We start from the raw sequence: 12,949 nt of genomic DNA on the forward strand, positions 1-12,949 counted from the left end.
GACTGATGGGTACCCTGCCCTAGCTCCAACAGCCAGCTCCTGAGCTCTTGCTGCTGCCACATCCTATCTGTTCCCTTGTAAACAATGTCTCAGAGTCACCCAGTTTCAGGCAGCGGGTACCTGCCTTTTCCTTTTCCAATATTGGCTCTAAATCTACCCCTCACACATTGAGGAAATCACAATATTGCATTTTTTTTTCTTCACGTGGCGCTATTGCTCCAAAGTTTGGTTTGGGGTCCTGATGCATAGTTAATTTAATTATCCGAAGAAAATGATGGAACACTCGCTACTAATTTATTACCAGCTACCAAGGACACAGCGTTGACATAATTTCATTCAGAGTCTCAGCTTAGGAGAGCAGGCTGCCTACTCGCCCTGAGCAACCAAATGAAATTGACTACCCAGGAGGTCAGCCAGGACATTAAACAACGTGATGACTGTGGCAGAGCCCCGTGCCCAAGATTTACAACACGCCTTTCACCTCACACTCCAGGAGCCTCCCTAACATCAATTAGGCCTTATAACTGGGAGGACCCACCTCCACCTCCACTGCTAAAAGAAAAGGCATGGACTGTGGATCCTGGTTGGGACAGTGCCATAGGAGAAAGCAGACTGGAGCCATGCTGTGACATAAAATGCCCCGCCCGGGTCCTGAGCAAAGCACAGAGAAACAGCAACCCAGAAGAGGCTTCAGGAATGAGATCAGCATTGGGAATGCCTGTTTTTCATGCTTGGTCTTCTGCTCCAAATGTACCCCTTTCTTTTTCAGCCACGCCCTCCAAGCCCGGCTAGCTGCCACATCTTTCCTTTACTCCAGACCACCCTGCTGGGTCCCAGGGTAAGGCCCTTGATTGTCTAAAGTTACTACTAATCTTCAGTCCCCAAGAACTTGTCAACTGTCAGCTTTTGTCTTCTCATCTGTAGTATGGGGGGATTCGTGAGACATTTTTTTTTCTTCTTCTTCAGAGCTGAGGACTGAACCCAGGGCCTTGTGCTTGCTAGGCAAGCGCTCTACCACTGAGCTAAATCCCCAACCCTGATTTGTGAGACTTTAATGAGACCATGCATCTAAGAGTCTCAGCTCAGCATCTTGGGCATACAAAACTCTCAAAAAATATATGGTCTTTACACACGCAGTGTGAACTCTGTGTATACATTCAAAGGTTAAAACATAATGAGCACCTGGGTCAAGCCACTATCTTGCAGATGATGAACATGAAGTCTAAATGGAGAAGGAAACCAGTCATGGTGAGTCACGCTGTCATCCTGGTGCTCTAGATGAGGCAGAGGATAGCCATGAATGTGAGCTATATGTTGAGTTTTAGGCCAGCCTGGGCTATAGAGTAAAGCAGTGTCTCAAATAATTAATAATAATGATAAAATTTTATATTTTATAAGAATAACAATAGTTATTATTCAAAAAATTAAGAAAAGAGGAAAAAATAAATAGGCACCTTTCAACTAGGATCTGGGTGACCAGCCTAGATGTCCTCAGGTGGCCCAAAACAGGGATAACAGTCCTTCTAGAGGGACCAGAGGGAATCAGCATCTGCCCTGACCACCTGGGTCATGTGACTAGTTGTGGGAGGTAATGGAGGGGATGCCCAGCAGACCAAACCTCCAGGGCCCCCGTCCTACTAGACTGGATGACATGAAAAGCAAGTACCAGCCTCCTTCAGAGGCCACCTCAGAGCCTCTTGCTACTGATGACAAACTTGGAGTTCTGAAGCCATGCACAGGGAGAAGAGTCCTAGAGAAGCTGGGGAGGGGGGCAGGTGAGGAAGCAGCATATGGAAAGGACAAGAGTCCTGGAAGAGCTGTGCTGTGAAGGAAGCTGGGGCAGTGGAAAGGCCATGTACCGCCAAGCCAGAGTCCAGTGTGGTCCAGTATGTCAATACTCACACCTCTGGCTGTTATCTCTGCCCTGTGCTCCTCACAGAAGGCAGCAGCAGTGAGATGACTACTTAGGATCATCCAGTATGTGATCAATTCTTAGTAAGCCATATTTGCCAAAATTTCTGCTTTACGTTCCAGTTCTCCTACTTGCTATGTGACCTGGGGCAAATTCCTGGGCGTCTGATTTCCTGAATCACTCTCCTACCCACGTGCAGGGTGGTGTGCACCCAGCATTTTAAAAGCCAAGGTTATCAGCAAGTCTTCTTCACTCAGTCTCCAGAGTCCCCCAAAACTAGGGTTACACAAAATCCTGACAGTATATCCCCTTATATACTCCTTTTACAGGATTATCAGTCAAGAGCCTCCAGCTAACTATATCCATCTGGCACAATCAGTCAGGTTCCCTGGGTTTCCAGCTTTCTCCAGCTCACTTTTATGTCCACCCAAACAAACCCCCTAGTCAGAGGCAGCATGAAACACAGCCATACTGAGCATTCCTTTCAGAATGAGAACATAAGGTGCATTTACGGCTGGGGTTTCCAGACCTCCAGCCTGCGCAGACACGCCCAGGCTCTGGCGGCAACCGGGCTCCCCTCTCCCCTATCCTGGAAGGAAAAGCTTGCTCTCCCCCAGCCTCACCCACAGCACTGGACCCATTTACAGCATCTCCAGGGACCCATTTTGTAACCAGAGCATTTTCAGCTAAACCCATTCAGGGCATGAAGCCAGAGGACTCCTGTAACCACGTCCAAATGGCTTCCATCTTGTCCTCCCTCTGTTATTGGGAATACACCACCAGGTCTGGCTAGTCCTCTAGACAGGTCATGGGCCTTCCACAAAAACTCAGTGGCTCTCCATTACCAAGACCTGCTCAGGTGGCAGGGCCTCAGGTCATGCAACTCTTTGTATAACACTCAATAGGCTGACATTATTTTCATTTTGACTTTGTGTGTGTGTGTGTGTGTGTGTGTGTGTGTGTGTTATGCTTATGTGTATGAGTGGAGAGTGTACATGCATGTGGACAGCTGAAGTTGAAATCTGGGAGTCTTCTCTAATGGCATTTTACTTATTGAGGCAAGGTCTCTCAGTAAACTCAATTCTAGCTAGTTTAGCTACTAGTTAGCCAGTCCTAAGATCCAGCCTCACTCTTGTAGGTGACCCCCACACATGCCAGGATTTTACATGAGTTCTGGGGATTCAAACTCTGGTTCCCATGCTTACGTAGGAAGCATTTTATTGGCTAAACCACAATCTCTGCCCAATATTCTGACAATTGATTATAAAACATTCAAATAATAGCCACCAACTAGCAGAGAGGATTCTTAAAAAGTATTCAACAAAATAACCCGATATGCCCCTAAGACAAAACAAAAGCTATGCATGGGCAGGCTGAGCCCCTTGTTCATTCTCTTGGGCATCTGCTGGCATTGTCTAAAAACAAAGGGCACGGACAGGAAAGCTTTAGCAAAGGATGTGTAATGACTTAACACAGGCACATCTCCATCGACTGACTGTCCCTCTGTGGTATACTTTCATGGAACCAGCATGACAGCCAAGTTTGAGAAACACTGAATTAGGAGGGAAAAGGCCTAAACTCATCAATGACCCCTACAAACTGGCTTCCCTTAGCCCACACTTCCCAAACTCCACATCTCTGCTTCTCACTGCCTCAAGTATCCACAGGAACTCTGAGTTCTGTTTCCTCTTCCACCCTATATGCTAATGCAAAGCCTCCAGCCCAGGAAGAATAGCCAGGTCTGGCCCACAGGGAATATCTAATGACAGTGCCAAGTATTTGCTCTCTCCTTTTGCATCTCCTCTCTTCTATTTGAGTAAAATTCATGAGGGCGGGGACCAACTATGCCTTCAACAGCCCATGACTCAAAGATTAGTGCAATGTCCTCTCTGACAGGCAAAGCTAAAGCTACTCTAGGTTTTAGCTCCCACACATCACAACTGCTGAGCCATCAAACATTGCAAAATGTTCCCTGCAGCATTGCTGAACACATGCACTTACGCTGGGAGCACTGTCACCACTGGGCCTTGGGCTGTGTGAAAGATGCGGCTGTCCTACAAGGGAAAAAGGCTGCCAGATTTCCAGGAACCATGGGCAGCTAACCCAACCTGGGATGGAAGCACACATAGGTAGTAGGCACAGTGCCCTCACCCTCCTCCACAGTTGCCAGAGGCCATAGAGCCGGAGCAAGGAGCCATAGGAATTGATAGTTCAGTTTTCAGAAAAGTGGAAATGAGAGGGGTACCTCGAACCAGACTTCTTGGATTAAGTTTTCACTTTCATCTCCACAGCTTGATTTTTATATGTACATATTTGTATGTGTGAACAGATGTGTGTGCTTGTGGAGGCAAGCAACTGTCCTTGGTTGTCTTCCTCTCACTCCTTTTCCACTTTATTTTTTGAGGCAGAGTCTCTTATTGATCTTGTAAACTAGCTAGCTAGCAGGCCCCATAGATGCACCCATGCCTAGCTCCCCAGTGGTGCTGAGACCTTTTACAAGATACTAGTTACAGACTCAGATCTCTATGACTATGCAGCACTGAACCACCTTCCCAGCCTACACGACAGACTTTTGGAAGTACACCCCACATTGGCACTCAAAGGGACTTCCAGTTTCATGAATCCTTCTGGAGGCAACCATACCAGAACACTGCCTCTCCTTTCTACCACAATGCCTTCCTGGTGACAGAAATCACCTAGTGCTCTTTGTCTGAGGCTGATGATTGTGTAGGCCTGGTCTCCCTGTTCCTTGAGTTGAGGGAGAACCAGATTTCTAGTGACATAACCATTCTGAAGCCAGACTGCCCAGGTTCAAATCTGGGCTCTGGTTTAGCTGTTTGAATTTGGAGAAGTTACATAACCTCCCAGAGGTTGTAATTATTGCTGTAAACCAACCAAAGCAGATTATAATTTATAGATCACTACGGAGACTGGAGAAGTAGCAAGTGCTTAGTCAGTGCCTGGCTATATGCACAGCAAGTATGATATAGTCAGGGGCTGCAGAACACCTACCTAAGTGACAGTGGTCCTGTAAGACTGCCATGTTGCTGCCAATTTCCTATTGTGTGGTAGTACCATGGCACAATGTATCAACCACACATCTATGGGATAGGTGTAAACAAGTTGACTGTGCTGCAGGTCATATGCATACACACACACACACACACACACACACACACTGAACACTGTATAGAGTTGGCTGGACCATCTAGGTTTGTACACTCAATGACATCTGAAGATCAAAATGGACATTTCTCAGCTCTTAGCAGCCTGCTAAGTGACTTGGCTAAGTTAAATTCTATGGCGATAACAACCAGGAGCATCTAGTAAATGCTGGTTCTTGGAGCTAGGAGAGGGCAGCTCTGTCAGAAGGAATCAAGTAGGAGAAAGGATAATCAGTTCAACTCAGAGAAGGGTGTTACCTGGGATGTTCTCTGATAAGCTTATCTCAGTGGGGGTGCCCCTACAGCCATCCCATCTGCCATTGCTCCTACCCCTGCAGCTGGGATAGAAGGTAAATGGAGAAGCCTTTAAAAAGCACTTCAAAGACAGAAAGATACAGTAATCACTTTCATGAGGTGACTGAAGCCATGTATGCACAGGCAATTCAAGTCTCCTTTGTGCCTCACTACAACTGGGGCAACCAGAGGCACAGCGAGAGACCCTATAGCTCTAGGCATTCTAGGATCCCATGGTACTGATGTGTCCATGACTTGTGAAGAGCTACTGTCCTCTAAACTCATGAAAAGGCTGAAACGCCACAGCTTACGAAAGTGCTTTGTAGCAAGTGACTCCAACTCAAAATAGGCTCAATTAGGGAGCAGAGGAAAGGCCAGGCTGTCCACATGGGGCCTAAAGGTCCCAGTACCCTTTGCCTCACTGCTCACTCCCTCTCTTCCTTGTGGTGCTGCATACTCAATCCAGGGCACCACCTCAGCTTCTGAAGATATGTTTCCTGTTGGCGGTACTTCTGATTCTACTTTGCAGATGACTCCCTGCCCGTAGCCTCCTGCAGGCCTGGCTGTGGCCTCACCTGCCTCTCTCAGACCTGCACTCATCCTCACTTGTACGTGCAAGAGATGACCATGTGTGTGGAGAATGCAGGACCCCAGTTGCTTTTATCCCCACTGAGCAAACTACCAGGAGAGTAAAGAAAAGGACAGAGCATTTTCTGAGGTGGATTTTAAATATCCATAGTAGTACCAAACTATCCGCATAAGAAGTAATACTGTCTCAGAGTTGTCCCTCCCTCTCTACTCCCCATACTCTGCAGGCACAGAGTTCTATAAACTGAGAAACCCCTAAAATGGACAACTGAAATTTAACTTAAACCAGCCAAATACTTCCAGCACGGTCAAGCTCAAGTCAGGTTTTCTTCCTCACACTGGCTGTTTTTTCTGAAGAATAGACTGTTTCTGGAACATTCACACTTTGAGGTCAAGCTTCTGTAGCTCTGACTTTGACAAGCCAGCCCCTACCTTTTGGGATATGGCATTCAACATTATATTAGGGTGACCAGGCTATGAAGATTTCCATGCTTACAACCTTGCCTAAAATAAACATAAGACCCGTAAAGAGATAAGTGATGGTGATAGTGGTGATGGTGGTGACGATGGTAATGACGGTGATGAGACCCGAGACAGACCTAACTATGAGATTCTGTTTGTCCAGGAACTTGCTATGTAAACTAGGCTAGTTTAGAGTTTGCACAGATCCATTTGCCTCCAGGGTATTAGAATTAAAGGTGACTGCCACCACATCTGCCTAGAACTGGATTTTATTCCCTTTCTTCAATTTGTTCTTTTATTAAGAAGCTAGGCATGTTTCTGATAGTAATCTTAAAGGATGACAAAACTTTATTATGTTTTTTATTTCAGAATTAGAAAATGTCAAAAAATAATTGTTTGAAACCACAAAAAATTAAAAAGGAATATAATAATTGATTCATCAAAAGGCATTCTAGCTGCTGTTAGCATAATTTCTTTCTTCAGATTATGAATTTCTATGATTTCAGCTGAATACTTTCAACAGTTTCCTTAAGATATGATTTTGACTTATTTTTTCTTCAGTATTTCTGTCATTTCAGGAACCACCTGCAAAACAAACAAAAAACCAAAACAGTAGTTAAGTTTCTTGACAGGACCTCCCTGAGATAGGGCAATTAGCATGGCAGGTCTCTGCTCAGCAACAAGTGCCATCCAGGTACACGCATTCCCTGCTCTTGCTCTCTCCTCTACACAGATGGCAAACTCTCCGTGAGGAGAGCATGAGGAACATGGGCTGTCAGGGGCTAGAGCAAACTTCTGCCCAGACATCACTGGAAATACTTAGCAGGAACTTTTTCTCTCCAGGGCTCAGAGCAGTGAGACCTTCTTACCTCTGTATCTCCAGTATCCTTCTTTCTTACCTCTGTATCCCCAGCATCCTCTTTTTTACCTCTGTATCCCCAGCATCCTCTTTCTTACCTCTGTATCCCCAGCATCCTTCCTTCTTTCCTCTGTATCCCCAGCATCCTTCCTTCTTTCCTCTGTATCCCCAGCATCCTTCCTTTCTTCCTCCCCTGTGCATCTCACTTCCCTTCAAGTCTGCAGTATTACTATTCACAACTGCCACCACCTCCAGCACCTCTCCCTCATTCTTGCACTGCACACTTCACAACATTTTGTTGGCTTTCTCAACATGTGTTACTATCAGGTGGCACATTCAAATGAACTGAACATGCAGTGTCATTGCTTTTCATTAGAATCCAGGTCAGGACAGTGGCTGCAGCTAGAATCTGATGTTCTCTCACTGCTTGGACAGCCGTGAGCAGAGAGTGGAACTGTGGGATGACACACACATTCTGAGCACTAGCTGGGCCACTTGTGTAAAATATCAATTACCCAGTCCTGCAAAGGGCTGTGGGCTGCCTTAGCTCACAGAGATCTTCGTTGACCGTTACACTGATGAATGCAGCCTCTCAATTATTTAAGAGAGCTACATTTCCACCAGGTGGAAATAATGTGTTCCTACAAAATTTATTAAGGAAATTGTCGACATGTTGTTTCTTCCGAATGTCACTTTGTCTCCAGCCTATTAAAAGGCCTGTGTTTACCATGGAGCCAGCAGGCATTCGCTCAGGGCAGCACTAAGTGCTGGCACCACTTCCCCTGGCTTTCCTCAGTGGAAGGACCATGAGCTCATGCCAGTCACAGGGCTGACATGCTCCCAGAGCCTCATGTGGGACCAGCGTGTTTCATGAAAAATATGCCACAGCACAACATCTTTCCCCAGAAGGCCAAACACTATAACAAAACAAAACTACCCTCCAGAATATCCCCTCTCCAAACTCCCCAACAGAGTCACGGGGATTTTCTCTTGCCATCGTTTATTAGTCTTAAAAACAATTTAAACCAACAACAGACTTTACAAGGGTTCTATATAATCCTTTAGGGGAAAATGCTAAGGGTAAAGGCTGAAAGACCTGGATTATCTGTATTTTCCTTTAGATATTGCAGAGGTAACTAGCTCTACTTAGGAAAGGCACATCAAAGAAGACTTGAATTCAAAAAGGCAGTTTTCTGCCATAAACATCTGATGAACATGTTCCCCTTAGACTTGGGAGAGTGGAGAAGTTTCTGGCTAAGTGATTTCAGTGTGCTGAAATGTACTGGATTAAGTGATGGCTGTTCAGCTCCATAGATATTCTAAAAAGTCAACCAACTGCATATTGAGTTTGTTGAGTAATCCTATTACTAGAGATAATACTCTAAATGTGGTCATCTTATACCAGAATGTAGGAGAATGAGACAACATCGTTACTTGCTACAAATTCAGGAATTATTAAGAAAGAAGAGACTGATGTAGCAAAGGAAAATTTAGGGCATCATCCTAGAGGAGAAATGAAGTTTGGTTGAGGAGGGGCCAGGGAAGAAGGGAGAGAAAGGAGCCAACTGAAGTAAATACTGCAGGTTCAAGAGGGAGCAGGGAGTACAGTGGTTGTAGTGGGAAGACACCATGGGACACTATGGTCTCTTCAATACACAGAGCAGAACAAACAGATATCCACATGGAAAAAAATGAAGGTGGGTCCCTATCACACACCATATACAAAAATGTACTCAAAATGAATGACTATAACCATGAAGCTGTTAGAAGAAAGTCTAAGAGTAAATCTTCATTACTTTAGTTGGCCATCGACTCTCAGAATAACAAAATACCAAGTAATGAAAGGAGATACTAAACAGACTAGATTTCACCAAAATTAAGAACACTTGTATATTTGATATTATCAAAAAGTTAAAGTAAAGTTGGGCATAGTGATACTATCTTTTATTGCAGCACTTGGAAAGGCAGAGGCAGGCAGATCTCTGTGCCCAGCCTGATCTACATAGTGAGTTGCAGGCCATCAGGGACAACAAAATGAGACACTGCCTCAAAAAACCAACCAATCAAACCAAACCAAACCGAACCAAGTCAAAACAACAAAACTTTATTCAGTGGGAAGAAATATTTGGAAATCACATATTTGATAAGGGTTTTGTATTGAAATGCAAAGAACTCCTACAAGCCAACAAAAAGTCAAACAACCTAACCAAAGATTTTGGATATGGCTCAGTACCCAAGTGGAGCACGTGCCTAAAATGCATGAAGCCCTGGTTTCCACCTCTAGCACTGAAAAAAGGAGCGAAAGAAAGAAAGAAAAAAAAGGACTCGGATAGAAATGTTCAATAAGTATGATGTGCTTAAATCTCCTTACATCAGTAATTACTGATGAAATACAAATTAAAACTACAACTGAGGCACTACTTCATCCCTAAGATGGCTCTAATTAAAAGAACAGAAAACGGTAAGTGTTGGTGAGATTGTGGGAAAAGCCTTAGCCATTGCTAGTAAGAATGTGAAACAGTCATTCTCTGTGAAAGCAGCGTAGGAGGTCTTTAAAAAGCTAAGAAGGAATTACTATGACCAGGCAATTCTGCTCTATGTACATGTAAAGAAAATAAGAGCAGGGATATGAACATATAATTGAAGCCCAATATATTAGGAGAAAGTTTTCTTAGGTATACCACTTAAAGCATAGGCAACAAAGATTTAAAAAACAAAACAAACAAGCAAAAAAAAAAAAAAAAAGAACTAGTGAAGACTTACTCAAAATTTAAAATGTTTATACTCTCATGAAAGTGAAAAGGTGCCTAGGAATTAGACCACACTGGAAAGAACTCAGTTGTCCCTCAACAGAGGACTAGATACAGAAAATGTGGTACATTTACATAATGGAGTACTACTCAGCTATTAAAAACAATGAATTCATGAAATTCTTAGGCAAATGGATGGAACTAGAAAATAACATCCTAAGTGAGGTAACCCAGTCACAAAAGAACACACATGGTATGCACTCACTGATAAGTGGATATTAGCCCAAAAGCTGGGAATACCTAAGGTACAATTCATAGACCAATGAAGCTCAAGAAGAAGGAAGACCAAAGTGTGGATGCTTCGGTCCTTCTTAGAAGGGGGAACAAAATACTCACAGGAGAAAATATGGAGAAGGAAATGTGGAGGAAATGTGGAGCCGGCCAAAGACTGCCCCACCTGGGGATCCATCCCACATACAGTCACCAAACCCAGACACTATTGTGGATGCCAATAAGTGCATGGGAAAGGGGATAACATTTGAAATGTGAGTAAAGAAAATAGCCAATAAAGAAAATTTAAAAATGGTTATTTTTAAATAAATGATTATTATATGCAACCTATACATTTTCTTCATTAATAAAGTTCATGTAAAAATTGTAGCTGAAATTACTAAAACATATTTTTAAAAAAATGAGACCACACTGGAAATCACTCCTGATCAGCTTACAGTTCTAGTACCAATATCACTTACAATTCAAGAACAAAAAGGCAAAAAAAATTAAAAACACAAGAGTCATTTCTACAGAGAAAATATGTAAATGGCTGATAATACAAAAAGATAGTTAACATCATCAGCTATCAGAAAAATACAAATCAAAACCATAAGATGCCTCTTGACACCCACAAGGACCTGTATAATCAGAAAGACAAGCAGTGACATCCTAGTGCATTACAGAAGACTCGGAGCCCCCTCCTTCCAGTGGGAATGTGAGCTGGCACAGCTGCCGTGAGAGCAGACAGACAGACTTCTACATTAACCCTAACTGAGAAAAGAACTCCAAAGAAATACATACTCCTGTCTGTATAGAAATCTATACATTGGTGCTCATAGTGTCACTATTCACAATAACAAAAAAGTGCAAACAACTAAACAGACAAACATGCAGCTTATTTCAGCGATAGACACTGTCAGGAGAAAGAAATGAATACTGAAATGTGCCACGGCACAGCTGAAACCTGAACCGTAAGCTCAGGGAAAACAGCCACAAAGATCACAATATTAATAATTTCAGTTGTACAACGAGGCCAGAATGGGCAAATCTGTGGACTAGAGGTAGATCTGGGGAGTGTACTGTACAGAGATTGTGGGTACAGGGCTTCTCTGCAGTGAGATGCAACTATATTAACATTAGGTTAGTATTACAGCAGCATGAATAGACTACCAGTATATTATGTATTTTATCTATATTTATTCGATTATAAGTATGTGGATGCATGTGCATACATGATTATGTATGCAGTGATGACAACTTTGTGGGGCAAAAATAACGTGTTCTCTCGTTCTACCATCTGAGCCCTAGAGATCAGCTTGTCAGGTATGGCGGCAAGTGCCTTTACCTGTTAAAGCATCTTGCTGGCTCTAATTATACATTTTAAAGATACTAAAAACTATCTAAATTGCATGTCTGTGGAGGCCTGTGTGTGTGAATGCAGGGGCTCACACAGGCCAGAAAGAGAGCTGGAGTTCCAAGGGTTGTAAGCTACCTGATATTAATATTGGGCACCAAACTCAGACCCTTCACATGAGCAGTATGTGCTGAGCCATCTCTCAGCTCTGAATACTACATTTTAAAAGGGTAAACTTTTCAGTATGAAAATTTTTTATATTATTAAAACTATTATATTAAAAAGGTCAGGTCATTCTAATACCTTTTATAATATTTACCAATTACTTTTGAACAGTTACTATATATCTGAACAGAAGAAAATACAAACAGGCTAATATTTATTGCAGATTGCAGGAGATATAGTAAAATTACAATTTTTACTCCCTTCTTTAAGGTAGGCAGCATAATAATCACAATGCTCATGATGAAGGGAGCATTCAGCAAGATTGATTTGGCTGAGATAATCTAGTCTCAAGACAGGACAGAATCTGAACTAAAGCCCTTGGTACATCATAGTAACTCCACTTTGTGTCCTAGTTCAAAACTTGTAGAGGGGTAAGCTGCAAAGAGACGATATTTTCTTTTGCAGGACTGGGAGTATAGCTCAGTCGTAGAACAGCTGCCTAGCATTTGTAAGATTCACGTATACATCCCTCTCCCTTCTTTTCTCACCAGCTTCTTCTCTCATCAAGACATCTCAGTGGCTGAACAACTCCCCTAGCACTTACACACCCAGGTCAGAAAGGAGCAGCTGACCTATACACACAGAACCTCAGCATCACTGAAATAAGGTTATATTCTTCCCAAGACAAGGCCTACGTGCTGAGTGGAAGGATGGCCTGTGTTGAATGAGAAAGCAGACTCCTTGTTTTTCCATGTAGTCTAAGTCAACAGGAGAGTTACTGAGAAGTTGAAGGGTCTCCATCCATTCTTCACTGGCCCCAGTTAGTCCTCTTGCTGGGGACTGTGCCGTCTCTGTTCTCAGGCTGCATCTTTCCAATGTGCCTTGCATTCCCTCAAGGTAGTTCCATGTCAGGGATTCTTCTTCCAGCAAATCTATTTCTCCTAGAGCTGAATACTACTTTCAGTGTCAACTTCCATATGAGTGACTCTGCACAGACAGGTCAGGGCAACAAGAGCAGGCTGGGCCAAGCATGAGCTATGTACCTTTAAATGTGGCCAACTACATTTTAGGTGATTATCAACTCTCATTTGCTAAATAAGTTTCTATGACTAAAGTAGTCTTTCTCAT

The 12,949-nt window shown here is 43.3% G+C and overlaps 1 protein-coding gene across 1 annotated transcript in view, besides 1 other annotated feature; it reads right to left on the reverse strand.

The window, feature by feature from the left end:
* Positions 1,168 to 3,304: an enhancer, noted in NCBI's record as "VISTA enhancer mm1754". NCBI's record gives its function as "enhancer in: limb[4/9]" and the evidence as "EXISTENCE:transgenic organism evidence [ECO:0001131][PMID:17130149]".
* The window catches only part of Etfa (electron transferring flavoprotein, alpha polypeptide), a 57,808-nt gene continuing 51,537 nt past the window's right edge, over positions 6,679 to 12,949 (reverse strand). Inside the window, exon 12 of the mRNA NM_145615.4 lies at positions 6,679 to 7,005. Within this exon, the coding sequence (NP_663590.3) occupies positions 6,967 to 7,005 (39 nt within the window). The 3' untranslated portion in view covers positions 6,679 to 6,966. The remainder of the gene's footprint in view (positions 7,006 to 12,949) is intronic.

Source organism: Mus musculus, chromosome 9 (assembly GCF_000001635.26).
Source record: "Mus musculus strain C57BL/6J chromosome 9, GRCm38.p6 C57BL/6J".
Lineage (NCBI taxonomy): Eukaryota > Metazoa > Chordata > Mammalia > Rodentia > Muridae > Mus > Mus musculus.